Raw genomic sequence first — 17,242 nt, 5'->3', positions numbered from 1 at the left:
ACCTTAAATTCTACATCTTGATCTTCTTTGATTCCTTATTCTGTACGTCACTCATCAGTGTATTATATAGTTTATCTTTTACTTCTTCTCAATGACAACGGTAACCTATGTTTAGTACCAGTAGGTGGTGGATCTGAATATATCAGAAAGATTAGACTATGATGCAGCTCAGAGTTTCTACTCTTCCCAAAAACCGTCAACCCTCTCCTGCCCTTAGTCTCTCTGCTTGGTACCACCCCATACTCACACCTCTAGGAGCACACACAGTGATGAATGGTCGGGATAGGAAATCTTCGTTAAGGAGGTAACCCCCGGACCTTGTTGGTTCTCGGTTCTTCTCCTAACTCTGTGTGTGATCAGCAGTGCTCATATGAGTACATACCTCCTTGCAGTGGGTAACGTGGACCCAAGTGACTCTCTCAGCTTTTCTAATGGCAAAGGCAATGGTTTAACAGAACCTGGTATGGGCCTTCCCCACGGGGCTGCTTCCCGTCTTTTCTCCTCAGGGACTGGATCCACACCCAGTCTCCTGGTTGGATTGAGTGAATCACCTTCTCCTGTAATTCACCTGTTGAACACAAAATCTTGGACATACGGGTTTGGTTAACAAACAGTCTTCTCATGTGCTCTGCTAGTATATCTTTAACTTCTATGTCTACCTGTTCTGGTATCTCTATTCTCCCTAACTCTGGCATTCTATAGGCTCTACCTGATTAGCTAAACTGTCATCCATCATTTAAAGAGATAGATCCCAGTATCAACACTAGGGATTATATCTTGTCCTAATATTCTAGCTACCATAATCATGTCCACCAAGTAAGTTGGGAACACTTCTACCCATTTGCTATGCTTATCTGTTATTGTTAAATACCCCTTCTTCCCCTCAATTCGGAATAGTTCAATAAGTCCATTTCCAAATGTTGGAATGGACATTCTACAAAAAATGTTTTTGTTCTAGTAGCATCCTATCCTGTTCTATCGCCTGCTCTACTATACTCCCCCTTACTCCCCCTTTTTATACATGGCTCAAACCATGTATCAATTTTGCTGCATTTCTTAACAATGTCTTTTGTAAGGTTAGTAAATTATCCTTATGTCAGCCCTTCTCTTGTAGGATTGCCCCCTTTCATATACCACATGTCCAATTCTCCCTGGGGCATTCATCCTTAAATACCCTGTGCATTTCTCTATCAAGTGTCCTATCTTCTTTAAGATTGAACAACTTCTTTCAACTAAATTATCATATCTTTTCCTAGCGAATTTTACCAAACATAACTTAAAATCAAAACTATAATACATGCCTATGGAGCCGATAGTCTCTCCATGTATTAATATCCTAACTAAATGAACCTAACTAAATGATCCTTCTATCTTCTATTCTTATGTCTTTTCTGTCTCTCCCAGTGTTATTTCTGTCCTCACCTGTTTATAATTTAACTATGCTGGTCTCCACTCACTAACCGTTATCTAATTCTTCTGTTTCACTTTTATCTTCTCTTCCTTGCTTATGCTCTCCTCCTTCTACTTCCAACCCATCAAGGTCTCAGCAGTGCAGGGGAGTACTAAATGTCTCATGGTCTTATTACATAGCTACTTACATTTATCTCGATACCCTCAATAATCCTGGATTCCCTACAGATGTCATATATTCCTGTCCTGTTGGCTTAAGTCTACCATTATTAACCTGTTTTATCAACAAAATATAATATTACTATTATATTAATTCCACAGTCTTGTTGTCTTAAATCTCTTCCACTAAATACAACCACAGCTGACTTCCTAAGGGAAAATAAACTTATCTAGATAATGTAAAAAGTACCCCTACTTATCAAACGATATTCACGTAACATAATCAGATCAAAATGACTAATCTGAACTACTCCCCAAAGAAAAATTATTGTACCCTTTTCGTCATTTTGTCTTCTCATTGGTTCAAATTATCAATTGTGTCTAAGAACTTTAACTCCATCATAATTATCAGTTCTCCTAGTTTCCTTAAAGTTAGTATCCCAAATGACCTTAAATTCACCATCCAATGGCTTTTCATTGCGGCTGATCAGACCACAAAAGGAAAAGTCACCAGTGGAGTCAAAAAAGTCATAACCCCTTTTCAGAACCGTTTTTTCTTTCTTACTACATTAGACAAATGAAAGCTAATAACCTTATCTAGATTTCGTATCTCAAGTTCCCAGAACATTCCCTATCAAAAGAATTTCACGTGTTTAATTAAAACTCAGAAAATAAAACTTTACAATGCCATGTGTGTCTACCCCTTTAATATATCATGTCCCTAGGAATTTTTCCCCAAAGAGCTAAGCGCTCCATATTCCATAAAATAACCACTTGGTCAGCATTTCCTCATACTACACCGATTCAGAAACCCAAAAGTTAACTACAAACAAAACCTAAAAATGCTTATACTTCCATTGTACTCCCCCCAATCATTAGTTTTAAACTTAATTGAACATGCGCTACCCTTGGATACAATACTGTACTTCAATCTATGAAACCCCATATTTTAACGTACTATTTAACCAATTTGACCCAAGATTGCTTAAAACCCTAAAACCCTTTCAGTTTGTCTGCAAACCGGCCCATTCTGTTTGCTAGGAATACCCCGCCATTATACACAACTGTGTTTAATGTGCACCTTCCCAGTTAATTATAAAATTAACTCCACCTGTAATTCACTTTAATGACTTGACATTTTTCCACGTAATGGAAACAGAGTATAATGTTTAAATACATAAACTTCCTTTTCTAATGCACTGGTGTTACCTAAACATTCAAACCAAGAATCAATAACCAGCTTCACATTTATGAAATATCCAAGACTTTAAAAGTAACATTTAAATCGCCATACTTATAAAAATAACATCATTCAACTCTTTCTCTGTATGCCATTTCCAGCAACAGACAACGTATTATATCAAAATTCCCTTGCTATTATTTTCTAATTAGTTAGCCTTTCAATTTAAACTAATCAAGCTATCAAAACGTTACATTTATATCTTAAACAAACGCTAGCAACCGTATCTCTCCAGGCAAAACATATCTTCTTACATTTTAGTCCCCTGGTGCATGGGCTGGGATCCGAACCCGGGCCTCCCGCGTGGCAGGCGTGAAAACTAAACTATTCGAATGCATACTCGGGTTCAGTGTCTTCCACCTGAAGCAAAGGAAACATTAGGCCCCTATCAGCCTGACCAGGGTCAATAGCGGTGGTGATCAGCCTAGTAGTGTACACTCACAAAAATAACAAACAGGGGAGCTGATATCCCCAGCCTCTCCCAGGGAGGGATGTACCCCGACCCTGGGCGTGGTGCCTTAGGTCGTGGAAACGGAAGCCATTGTCCCATTTTCCCCAACTAAGGTTTCAGTGGTTGGAATCGAATTTATGTAGGGCGCGCAAATCGGCCCTGGTTTCAGTCAAAGTTCTGGAAGGGGTTGGGGCTGGAGTGCAATGTGTAAGGTGGTGCCAAGGTGCTCCTGATTTACCTTTGACCTGGACAGAGTGTGAAGTAACTTCCTTCACTTCGTACAGCCCAGTCCACCTGGGTTCCAGCCACTTTCTCTTGTGGACTTTGACCCTCACCCAGTCCCCAACTTTTACCTTCAGTGGTGGCGAGTCTCCCAACAGCTCCCCCTCTTTGACCTTGCGGATCTGTGTGGAGAGAGCTGCAGAAAGTTCCGTCAGTTTTCTCACATACAGACATTACAATTTGTTGTACATCAAGGGCGGGCATATGACCTCCCTCCCTTGGTGGACCAGGCATATTCAAACCTGCACATACCTTAGCTATTTAGCCTTAAGGGTTTGAGTGGCGCGTTCCACTAACTTTGTATACTTAGCCCGTCGCTGGTTGGAACCAGCGATGTATTCATGGCGCGGACACTGACTTATCTTTGGTGCCCCACCCTCGTAAACAAAGTGTTATTCCTTGTCTAATTTCCCAGGCAATATTCACGGCACGGCGGCCACATCAGTTTATTTATTCGAATTGGTCGGGGTCTCAAGGAACGGACCTTAATAACTTGCAATTACCAGTCCGGAATTAACTATAAAACTTTCAATCAGGCTTATACAAATGCAGTTTATCAAACACATACAATCAGAACAGATTTATAAACAATTATGCAGCAAGGAATACAAATATGCGGGTCAGCAAATTATGGCTCCTTCCTAGACTACCGGGCAGAATAAACTGACATCCGGGACGTGGTTTGCACCTATAGTGTCGCGTCGGAAGGAGCTACACTTCTATCAAGTCTCACCGAGCAGTATGCAGTTTACTGAATTCGGGACGAGGCTGAATCAGCCTATTCTATAAGTTTAAACAATACCTATTCTAATACTCATTTCTTTCAGCCGAATGAATCTACCACTTTTTAAGTTTTCTGTATGACATGGGTAGATTGCAGCCGATTCCAAAATCAGTCCTCCCCCATACCAACAGTCGTTTCCCTAAAATTTGGGGCCACACAGGCCTGCTTATTTACTTGAAATAAACCTGAAAAATACGGGTGAATTTTAGCGGGTGGCCAGACCAGTCATTCCCCGAATCTCACAGATTTATGCTATCAATATTGGGCCACACAGGCCGGGTCCACACAGGACGGGTCCACACAGGACGGGTGCACACAGGACTACAAACAGACTCTTTATCTACTTTTAATTAATCTGAATAATATGGGTGGACTCAACTGGTTGCCACGTCAGTCGTCCCCCAAGTCAACAGATATATTCTATCAATGATGGGCCACACAGGCCGGGTCCACACAGGACGGGTCCACACAGGACTTAACTAACTTAAAATCTATTCAGTCAAATATCTTTGTGTTCAGCCTTAACATTTAATTACAGTTATTACAATTTCGACAACAATTCATACTCACGCCCAGTACTACTGATCAGAATTTGGATAAGACTATAATACAATATGCAGATTTTGTTTTAACAGGCTCTGCTTACCTTATTTAGTCGAGCTCGTTGATCAGTTTCCTGGGGCGGGCAGAATCGCCGATGTCTCCTGCGAACAGGTCACCCGTCCTTACGAGATTGTCCCGGACTTGTCTCCTCTCACATCAACCATTAATGGACCGAATTCAGGAGTTTGAAACCATCCTCTGCTACCAATTCTGTTGATGATTCCTTATTTGAGAAGGAGACCAAGTCAAGACGTTGGACCAGGTGATTCAGTTTATAGTAAGGCAGTTTATTATGAGACAAAGATATTTGGCAAAGCATGCACGGACTCCTTCGTTTAGCTCATAGGGAACTAGCAGAAGAGAGCCCCGAAACATAGTGTACATCCAATTTATACAATGAAATAACAGTGTGTTGACGTTGAGTCTAGTAGGTCCGCTCTCCTGACTGGTCGATGAGTGGAGGGACGGTCCACTCTCCAGGTGGTGTCGACTTCCCATTGGCCCTTGGCAGTGTCCTTTGTCCTCGGAGTCCAACACACCTAAGTGTGTGTGTGTGTGTGTGTGTGTGTGTGTATTTCTGGTAATTCGTGTCTGGGTGCTTGCGATATTCATGGAATGTTGTTCTTTACACCAGTGGTCAGTTCGTGTGGCTAGGGTGCTTTCGTGTCTTGACATTTTTGTGTGAGTGCTTAGTCCGCCATCAGTCTCTGGGTGTGGTCGTGATTGGTATCAGTTGGTTGCTCAATATGTCTCTGGAGTTTTGTTGTGTGCTGTTGTGAAACATGTTGTGCAAATGCCCTCCTTATATATCATTAGGTAAAACGTTAGATTATCTTTATTACAGTAGTTAGATAGCCTATAGTTAATATACTGGCAAGTTTGATGTTTAACTACTAACGTTAGGTAGCTAGCTAACATATCGGTACATACTGCTGTAATGATATGCTATGTGGTTCGTAAGTGCAGCGTAGCTAACAAATTGTCAGCCAAGATAACGTGTAAGGTCATGACTTTATTACATTGCTCAACATTTTCTTAACATTTGTCATAATTAGTTAAAGCAATGAATTTGTATCTGCTCTCGTTGTACTTCTGCTGCATATTTTCCGCTATTTTCTTCAAATCTGAAAACGATGTGAAGCCACGCTCACTTCCTGAAGAATTGCATTATGGTCCCTAAAGTACGGAAATAGTGTCCCCTGCGTGTATGCTTCATATTATGCCGAATTTAGTATGATATCCGGGAACTTTTGGGTTACAAACTACAGTTGAAGTTGGAAGTTTACATACACTTAGGTTGGAGTCGTTAAAACTCGTTTTTCAACCACTCCACAAATTTCTTGTTAACAAACTATAGTTTGGATAAGTCGGATAGGACATCTACTTTGTGCATGACACAAGTAGTTTTTCCAACAAATGTTTACAGACAGATTATTTCACTTATAATTCACTGTATCACAATTCCAGTGAGTCAGAAGTTTACATAAACTAAGTTGACTGTGTCTTTAAACAGCTTGGAAAATTCCAGAAAATGATGGCATGGCTTTAGAAGTTTCTGACAGGCTAATTGACATCATTTGAGTCAATTGGAGGTGTACCTGTGAATGTATTTCAAGGCCTACCTTCAATCTCTGTGCCTATTTGCTTGACATCATGGGAAAATCTAAAGAAATCAGCCAAGACCTCAGAAATGTAATTGTAGACCTCCACAAGTCTGGTTCATCCTTGGGAGCAATTTCCAAACGCCTGAAGGTACCACGTTCATCTGTACAAACAATAGTATAAACACCATGGGACCACACAGCCATCATACCGCTCAGTAAAGAGGCACGTTCTTTCTCCTAGAGATGATCGTACTTTGATGCGAAAAGTGCAAATCAATCCCAGAACAACAACAAAGGACCTTGTGAAGATGCTGGAGGAAACAGGTGCAAAAGTATCTATAACCACAGTAAAACGAGTCCTATATCGACATAACCTGAAAGGCCGCTCAGCAAGGAAGAAGCCACTGCTCCAAAACCGCCATAAAAAAGCCAGACTACGGTTTGCAACTGCACATGGGGACAAAGATTGTACTTTTTGGAGAAATGTCCTCTGGTCTGATGAGACAAAAATAGAACTGTTTGGCCATAATGACCATCGTTAAGTTTTCCAAACATAACGATGGCCTGCAAGCCGAAGAACACCATCCCAACCATGAAGCACGGGGTGGCAGCATCATGTTGTGGGGGTGCTTTGCTGCAGGAGGGACTGGTGCACTTCACAAATAGATCACATCATGAGGCAGGAAAATGATGTGGATATATTGAAGCAACATCTCAAGACATCAGTCAGGAAGTTAAAGCTTGGTCGCAAATGGGTCTTCCAAATGGACAATGACCCCAAGCATACTTCCAAAGTTGAGGCAAAATGGCTTAAGGACAACAAAGTCAATGTATTGGAGTGGCCATCACAAAGCCCTGACCTCAATCCTATAGAAAATGTGTGGGCAGAACTGAAAAAGCATGTGCGAGCAAGGAGGCCTACAAACCTGACTCAGTTACACCAACTCTGTCAGGAGGAATGGGCCAAAATTCACCCAACTTATTGTGGGAAGCTTGTGGAAGGCTACCCAAAACGTTTGACCTAAGTTAAACAATTTAAAGGCAATGCTACCAAATACTAATTCAGTCTATGCAAATTTCTGACCCACTGGGAATGTGATGAAAGAAATAAAAGCTGAAATAAATCACTCTCTCTTCTATTATTCTGATATTTCACATTCTTAAAATAAACTGGTGATCCTAACTGACCTAAGACAGGGACTTTTTACTAGGATTAAATGTCAGGAATTGTGAAAAACTGGGTTTAAATGTATTTGGCTAAGGTATATGTAAACTTCCGACTTCAACTGTAGCTCCATACTATGATCAATAAGCATATATATACTATATACTATATACTCAATCACATCAAAAATAGTACGGTTAGTGTGGTTAGTATGAGTATTCGAACACAGCTCTTGTCTTCCTTCATGGCATCATGTGCAATCTGATCTGTGTATGTCATCTGGTCTGTGTATGTCATCTGATCTGTGTCTGTAATCTGGTCTGTGTATGTGATCTGGTCTGTGTATGTGATCTGATCTGTGTATGTCATCTGATCTGTGTATGTCATCTGGTCTGTGTATGTGATCTGATCTGTGTATGTGATCTGGTCTGTGTATGTGATTTGGTCTGTGTATGTCATCTGATCTGTGTGTGTCATCTGATCTGTGTGTGTCATCTGATCTGTGTGTGTCATCTGATCAGTGTATGTAATCTGATCTGTGTATGTCATCTGATCTGTGTGTGTCATCTGATCAGTGTATGTCATCTGATCTGTGTGTGTCATCTGATCTGTGTGTGTCATCTGATCAGTGTATATCATCTGATCAGTGTATGTAATCTGATCTGTGTGTGTCATCTGATCTGTGTGTGTCATCTGATCAGTGTATGTCATCTGATCTGTGTGTGTCATCTGATCTGTGTAGGTCATCTGATCAGTGTGTGTCATCTGATCAGTGTATGTCATCTGATCTGTGTGTGTCATCTGATCTGTGTGTGTCATCTGATCTGTGTGTGTCATCTGATCTGTGTATATCATCTGATCAATGTATGTCGTCTGATCAGTGTATGTCATCTGATCAGTGTATGTAATCTGATCCGTGTGTGTCATCTGATCTGTGTGTGTCATCTGATCTGTGTATGTCATCTGATCAGTGTATGTAATCTGATCTGTGTGTGTCTTCTGATCAGTGTATGTCATCTGATCTGTGTGTGTCATCTGATCAGTATATGTCATCTGATCAGTGTATGTCATCTGATCTGTGTGTGTCATCTGATCAGTGTATGTAATCTGATCTGTGTATGTCATCTGATCTGTGTGTGTCATCTGATCAGTGTATGTATAGCTGTCAGAGCTGGTGGTGTCTAGCCTGAGCTGAAGCTGCTGCATTATTATCACACAGTATTTATTTATTTAAATTATTATTTCACCTTTATTTAACCAGGTAGGCAATTTAAGAAAAAGTTCACATTTACAATTGTGACCTGGCCAAGATAAAGCAAAGCAGTTCGACACATACAACACATGGAGTAAAACAAACATACAGTCAATAATACAGTAGAAAAATAAGTCTATATACAATGTGAGCAAATTAGGTGAGATAAGGGAGGTAAAGGCAAAAAAGGCCATGGTGGCAAAGTAAATACAATATAGCAAGTAAAACACTGGAATGGTAGATTTGTAGTGGAAGAAAGTGCAAAGTAGAAATATAAATAATCGGGTGCAAAGGAGCAAAATAAATAAATAAATACAGTAGGGGAAGAGGTAGTTGTTTAGGCTAAATTATAGATGGGCTATGTACAGGTGCAGTGATCTGTGAGCTGCTCTGACAGCTGATGCTTAAAGCTAGTGAGGGAGATAAGTGTTTCCAGGTTCAGAGATTTTTGTAGTTCGTTCCAGTCATCGGCAGCAGAGAACTGGAAGGAGAGACGGCCAAAGGAGGAATTGGCTTTGGGGGTGACCAGAGAGATATACCTGCTGGAGCGCGTGCTACAGGTGGGTGCTGCTATGGTGACCAGTGAGCTGAGATAAGGGGGGACTTTACCTAGCAGGGTCTTGTAGATGACCTGGAGCCAGTGGGTTTGGCGACGAGTATGAAGCGAGGGCCAGCCAACGAGAGCGTACAGGTCGCAGTGGTGGGTAGTATATGGGGCTTTGGTGACAAAATGGATGGCACTGTGATAGACTGCATCCAGTTTATTGAGTAGGGTATTGGAGGCTATTTTGTAAATGACATCGCCGAAGTCGAGGATCGGTAGGATGGTCAGTTTTACGAGGGTATGTTTGGCAGCATGAGTGAAGGATGCTTTGTTGCAAAATAGAAAGCCAATTCTAGATTTAACTTTGTATTGGAGACGTTTGATGTGAGTCTGGAAGGAGAGCTTACAGTCTAACCAGACACCTAGGTATTTGTAGTTGTCCACATATTCTAAGTCAGAACCGTCCAGAGTAGTGATGCTGGACGGGCGGGCAGGTGCGGGCAGTGATCGGTTGAAGAGCATGCATTTAGTTTTACTTGTATTTAAGAGCAGTTGGAGGCCACAGAAGGAGAGTTGTATGGCATTGAAGCTCGTCTGGAGGGTTGTTAACACAGTGTCCAAAGAAGGGCCAGAAGTATACAGAATGGTATTGTCTGCATAGAGGTGGATCAGAGACTCACCAGCAGCAAGAGCGACATCATTGATGTATACAGAGAAAAGAGTTGGCCCAAGAATTGAACCCTGTGGCACCCCCATAGAGACTGCCAGAGGCCCGGACAACAGGCCATCCGATTTGACACATTGAACTCTATCAGAGAAGTAGTTGGAGAACCAGGCGAGGCAATCATTTGAGAAACCAAGGCTATTGAGTCTGCCGATGAGGATGTGGTGATTGACAGAGTCGAAAGCCTTGGCCAGGTCAATGAATACGGCAGCACAGTATTGTTTCTTATCGATGCCGGTTACGATATCGTTTAGGACCTTGAGCGTGGCTGAGGGGCACCCATGACCAGATCTGAAACCAGATTGCATAGCGGAGAAGGTGTGGTGGGATTCGAAATGGACGGTAATATGTTTGTTGACTTGGCTTTCGAAGACCTTAGAAAGGCAGGGTAGGATAGATATAGGTCTGTAGCAGTTTGGGTCAAGAGTGTCCCCCCCTTTGAAGAGGGGATGACCGCAGCTGTTTTCCAATCTTTTGGAATCTCAGACGACACGAAAGAGAGGCTGAACAGGATAGTAATAGGGGTTGCAACAATTTCGGCAGATCATTTTAGAAAGAAAGGGTCCAGATTGTCTAGCCCGACTGATTTGTAGGGGTCCAGATTTTGCAGCTCTTTCAGAACATCAGCTGACTGGATTTGGGAGAAGGAGAAATGGGGAAGGCTTGGGCGAGTAGCTGTGGGGGGTGCAGTGCTGTTGACCACGGTAGGGGTAACCAGGTGGAAAGCATGGCCAGCCGTAGAAAAATGCTTATTGAAATTCTCAATTATAGTGGATTTATCGGTGGTGACAGAGTTTCCTATCCTCAGTGCAGTGGGCAGCTGGGAGGAGGTGTTCTTATTCTCCATGGACTTTACAGTGTCCCAGAAATTTTTTGAGTTTGTGTTTCAGGAAGCAAATTTCTGCTTGAAAAAGCTAGCCTTGGCTTTTCTAACTGCCTGTGTATATTGGTTTCTAACTTCCCTGAAAAGTTGCATATCACAGGGGCTGTTCGATGCTAATGCAGAACGCCACAGTAATGACATAGGTCCAACCATACACACACACACATACTGTACACACACACACCATTGTCTCTTTCACCTTGTTCATCCTTGTCCTTGTTGATGCACCACATAACCCTGACAAACCACATAATCAAGAGAAAGGCTTTCCCTACTTCTGTGTTGATCTAGTTCTGCCAGTGATGTTCCAACAATTAAGAGCTGCTAATACAGATTACTGTTTGATTACTAACAGTAATCTGACTCCCTACAACACTCCCGACTTCTGACAACACTCAATACATTGGCAACACTGTTCAGCCATAGTGGATTATAACAGAGAGAGAGCCAGACATTCTATGAAAGCATCTATGTATCTACTGTTGGACACACGAAAATGTTATGTTGATGGATAGTTCGTTTTTCTTAACACTTGGGTGAATGGTGTTTTTAAGCGGTTGTGTGCTGGTGTTTTGTGTGGCTTATTGCGCTGATAGATAGATGCTCATCTTTTTTCTCATGGTGGACTGGACAGTTCAATACACAGTATGATATTGATTGTGTTACTATTCAAACACATCTCATCTTTACTGCTTGAGGGCAGCAGAATCTCATAAATACCGTAAAACTTTGCCATTTAATTTGAAGTTTTACGGTACGAGGGAACTTTTTACCCTAGCTCACAGAGAGAGAACGAGAGAGAGGGAGAGAGAGAAAGAGAGAGCAAGAGAGAAAGGGGAAAGAGAGCGACAGAGAGAGAGCGACAGAAAGAGAGCGAGAGAGAGAAGGAGAGAGAGTGTGAGAGCCAGAGACCAGTGTTTCACCAGCATGCAGCATTTTGTGTCTAATTGCTTCTTCGGACAGTGGAACGGGCCCTTTGTAAGCATGTACTGCATCACACATTATCTCTCTCTCTGTGGCGTTATGAATCTCACAGTTCCCCTGAACCATTCACGAATACACCACAGGTCCCCTGAACCAATTCTGCAATAATTAATGGATTATTAACAACAGCTATTGTCCATTAGTAACCATAGCAGACCAGTCAATTCCCCCGTGACCGCCATTATTCCCTTCTGAGGTAGCCTATAGCTCTCTCTCTCTCTCACAAACAAACACACACATACTGTGTTACTGTAAGTTATAATATTACTGGAAATTACTGGTAAAGTGTGTGACCGTGAGCCGGGGTTCGTTAATGTGGTGGTGACAAAGACTGAAATGGGGTGTCTGGACTATAGAAATAAAATAACTACAACATTTACCATTGACTTATATTTCTGTGGTTTTAACATTAGCAGGCGTTTGGCACTAGTGTGTTACAGTAGTTTGGTTCTGGTTCCCTCTTCTGCCTACTGCCTCATTACAACGACCATAACACAGTGCAAACAGACCTGAGACCAGGCTACTGTTCTGTCTACTGCCTCATTACAACGACCATAACACAGTACAAACAGACCTGAGACCAGGCTACTGTTCTGCCTACTGCCTCATAACAATGACCATAACACAGTGCAAACAGACCTGAGACCAGGCTACTGTTCTGCCTACTGCCTCATTACAACGACCATAACACAGTACAAACAGACCTGAGAACAGGCTACTGTTCTGCCTACTGCCTCATTACAACGACCATAACACAGTGCAAACAGACCTGAGATCAGGCTACTGTTCTGCCTACTTGTAACGCCCTGGCCATAGAGAGGGTTTTTTTTGTTCTTTATTTTGGTTAGGCCAGGGTGTTACATTGGGTGGGCATTCTATGTTCCTTTTTCTATGTTTTGGTATTTCTTTGTTTTGGGCCATGTGTGTGGCTCCCAATCAGGCACAGCTGAAGCTCGTTGCTGCTGATTGGGAGTCACACATAAGGAGCATGTTTTTCCTTTGGGTTTTGTGGGTAATTGTTTCTGTTTAGTTTTGTACCTAGCAGAACTGTAGGCTGTCGTTCATTTTCGTGTTTTGTTTAAAGTGTTTCTATTAATTAAATATTGAATATGAACACTCACTCCGCTGCGTATTGGTCCACCTTTTCGGACGATGACTTATCTGTTTCATCTGACGACGAAGACAGCCGTTACAGAATTACCCACCAACAACGGACCAAGCAGCAGAGGAAGGAGCAGCACAAGGACAGGCACCAGGAGAAAGGCTATCTGGAGTCATGGACTTGGGAGGAAATCCTGGACAGGAAAGGACCATGGACTCAAGCTGGGGATTATCGCCGCCCACAGTGGGAGATCGAGGCGGCGAGAGCTGAGAGGCGCTGGTATGAGGAGAGGGAGCGCAACGGACACGGGAGGCAGCCCCACAATTTTTTTGGGGGGGGGCACACGGGGAGATTGGCGGAGTCAGGTGGTAGACCTAAGCCAACTCCCCGTGCTTACCGGAAGCAGCGTGGTACTGGTAAGACACCGTGTTATGCTGTGCGCGTTCAAAGCCCGGTGCGCTACATACCAGCCCCCCGCAAGTGCCATGCGAGTGCAGGCATCGAGCCAGGGCGGATGGTGCCAGCTCAGCGCGTCTGGTCTCCAGTGCGCCTCCTCGGTCCAGGTTATCCTGCGCCGGCGTTGTGCACTGTGTCTCCAGAGCGCTGGGAGGGTCCAGTTCGCCCAATGCCTGCTCTCCGCCCGTGCCGGGCCAAAGTGGGCATTCAGCCTGGAGTGTGGGTAAAGAGTGTCCGTACCAGAACTCCAGTGCTCCCCCACAGCCCGGTTTATCCTGTGCCTCCTCCTCGGACCAGGCCTCCAGTGGGTCTCCCCATCCTGGTCCATCCTGTGCCACCTCCCAGGACCAGGCCTTCAGTGGGTCTCCCCATCCTGGTCCATCCTGTGCCACCTCCCAGGACTAGGCCTCCAGTGGGTCTCCCCATCCTGGTCCGTCCTGTGCCACCTCCCAGGACTAGGCCTCCAGTGGGTCTCACCTGTCCAGAGCAGTCAGAGCTGCCCGCCAGTCAACAGTCGTCAGAGCTCCCCGCCAGTCAACAGTCGTCAGAGCTGCCCGCCAGTCAACAGTCGTCAGAGCTGCCCGCCAGTCAACAGTCGTCAGAGCTGCCCGCCAGTCAACAGTCGTCAGAGCTGCCCGCCAGTCAACAGTCGCCAGAGAGGTCAGACTGCGCTGAACTGCCGGAGTGGCCAGACTGCGCTGAACTGCCGGAGTGGCCAGACTGCGCTGAACTGCCGGAGTGGCCAGACTGCGCTGAACTGCCGGAGTGGCCAGACTGCGCTGAACTGCCGGAGTGGCCAGACTGCGCTGAACTGCCGGAGTGGCCAGACTGCCCTGAACTGCCAGAGTGGCCAGACTGCCCTGAACTGCCAGAGTGGCCAGACTGCCCTGAACTGCCAGAGTGGCCAGGGACGCCCGCCAGCCCGGTGAGTCCTGTGCCTACGCCTAGGGCCAGGCCTCTGTCATGTCTCCCCAGCCTGGTGAGTCCTGTGCCTGTGCCCAGGGCCAGGCATCCATCATGTCTCCCCAGCCTGGTGAATCCTGGGTCAGTGCCGTCGGAGCCGCCAGGGTCGCCCGCCAGCCGGGCGCAACCATCGCCGCCCGCCAGCCGGGCGCAACCAGGGTCGCCCGCCAGCCGGGCGCAGCCATCGCCGCCCGCCAGCCGGGCGCAGTCAGCGTCGCCCACCAGACCTTCGGCGCGGCCAGGTGCGCCACCTAAGAGGGCGACGCCAAGGGTGGAGCAGAGGCCACGTCCCGCACCTGAGCCGCCGCCGTAAGAAGGCCCACCCGGATCCTCCCCTTCAGAGTCAGGTTTTGCGGCCGGAGTCCGCACCTTTGGGGGGGGGGTACTGTAACGCCCTGGCCATAGAGAGGGTTTTTTTGTTCTTTATTTTGGTTCGGCCAGGGTGTTACATTGGGTGGGCATTCTATGTTCCTTTTTCTATGTTTTGGTATTTCTTTGTTTTGGGCCATGTGTGTGGCTCCCAATCAGGCACAGCTGAAGCTCGTTGCTGCTGATTGGGAGTCACACATAAGGAGCATGTTTTTCCTTTGGGTTTTGTGGGTAATTGTTTCTGTTTAGTTTTGTACCTAGCAGAACTGTAGGCTGTCGTTCATTTTCGTGTTTTGTTTAAAGTGTTTCTATTAATTAAATATTGAATATGAACACTCACTCCGCTGCGTATTGGTCCACCTTTTCGGACGATGACTTATCTGTTTCATCTGACGACGAAGACAGCCGTTACACTACTGCCTCATTACAACGACCATAACACAGTACAAACAGACCTGAGATCAGGCTACTGTTCTGCCTACTGCCTCATTACAACGACCATAACACAGTACAAACAGACCTGAGACCAGGCTACTGTTTCGCCTACTGCCTCATTAGAACGACCATAACACAGTATAAACAGACCTGAGAACAGGCTACTGACACATTATAACATTACTGTAGCAGCCTAATGCCTCATTACAACATTACTGTAGCAGCCTACTGCCTCATTACAACATTACTGTAGCAGCCTAATGCCTCATTACAACATTACTGTAGCAGCCTACTGCCACATTACAACATTACTGTAGCAGCCTAGTACCTCATTACAACATTACTGTAGCAGCCCCCTGCCTCATTACAACATTACTGTAGCAGCCTAAAGCCTCATTACAACATTACTGTAGCAGCCTAGTGCCTCATTACAACATTACTGTAGCAGCCTACTGCCTCATTACAACATTACTGTGGCAGCCTAGTGCCTCATTACAACATTACTTTAGCAGTCTAATGCCTCATTACAACATTACTGTAGCAGCCTAAAGCCTCATTACAACATTACTGTAGCAGCCTAGTGCCTCATTACAACATTACTGTAGCAGCCTACTGCCACATTACAACATTACTGTAGCAGCCTAGTGCCTCATTACAACATTACTGTAGCAGCCTAGTGCTTCATTACAACATTACTGTAGCAGCCTAGTGCCTCATTACAACATTACTGTAGCAACCTAGTACCTCATTACAACATTACTGTAGTAGCCTATTGCCTCATTACAACATTACTGTAGCAGCCTAATGCCTCATTACAACATTACTGTAGCAGCCTATTGCCTCATTACAACATTACTGTAGCAGTCTAGTACCTCATTACAACATTACTGTGGCAGTCTAGTGCCTCATTACAACATTACTGTAGCAGCCTAGTACCTCATTACAACATTACTGTAGTAGCCTATTGCCTCATTACAACATTACTGTAGCAGCCTAATGCCTCATTACAACATTACTGTAGCAGCCTAGTGCCTCATTACAACATTACTGTAGCAGCCTAATGCCTCATTACAACATTACTGTAGCAGCCTAGAACCTCATTACAACATTACTGTAGCAGCCTAGTGCCTCATTACGAGGACGTTATGAGGATTATCATCTTAATCTGATGGCTGAATGCAGGCCGCCGCTAACAATCTGTATTCAAATGCGTAGTGATAATGCCTTCCTCCATTCACTTTCATCATTACAAGTGCGTACTACTTCAACATGTTGTCCTAAACTGGAACCATATTTCTGTCATTCAGAATGCTAATCTAATCTCTCTCTTTTCTCCCTCCCCTCCCCCTCTCTCTCCCTCTATCTAGGTAAACTAGGGGTGTTCCTCCAGGAGAACAACACCATAGACACGGGGGAGGTGGACGTTGGGCGCAGGGCCGTTCAGGAAGTCCCACCAGGGATCTTCTGGCGCTCCCAGCTCTACATTGACCAGCCCCAGTTCCTCAAATTCAACATCTCAGTCCAGAGGGATGCGTTGGTGGGGGTCTACGGCAGGAAGGGCCTGCCCCCCTCGCATACACAGGTAGGAAGGACACCCCCCCACACACACACATTAGGTTGGAGGTGTAATTGGACTGTCACACTCAAACATTCAGGCAGGATGGAATCTCAAAGCTCATTGGAAGAGACGATCCAATTTCCCTCCCCTACAATGAGCTTTGAGAGGGAGGCAACACATTGAAGAGTCAAGCATGGGAGGCATCAAGAATTTGAAGGCTAGTTAAGTTTTCAGACAGGGCCAATGTATCATCTTTAACAATGGCAGACATATT

General features: G+C 44.6%; 1 protein-coding gene across 12 annotated transcripts in view; it reads left to right on the top strand.

The window, feature by feature from the left end:
• LOC106610060 (teneurin-3) overlaps positions 1–17,242 on the top strand; it is a 447,182-nt gene that overhangs the window by 325,493 nt on the left and 104,447 nt on the right. For all 12 annotated transcript variants that reach the window (XM_014209182.3, XM_082978414.1, XM_014209189.3 and 9 more), the window contains one exon: positions 16,778–16,992. In XM_014209182.3, the coding sequence (XP_014064657.1) occupies positions 16,778–16,992 (215 nt within the window). The remainder of the gene's footprint in view (positions 1–16,777; positions 16,993–17,242) is intronic.

Source organism: Salmo salar, chromosome 08 (genome assembly GCF_965601325.2).
Source record: "Salmo salar chromosome 08, fSalSal1, whole genome shotgun sequence".
Lineage (NCBI taxonomy): Eukaryota > Metazoa > Chordata > Actinopteri > Salmoniformes > Salmonidae > Salmo > Salmo salar.
Note: the sequence above shows the minus strand (reverse complement) of the source record. Positions and strands in the feature narration are given on the sequence as shown.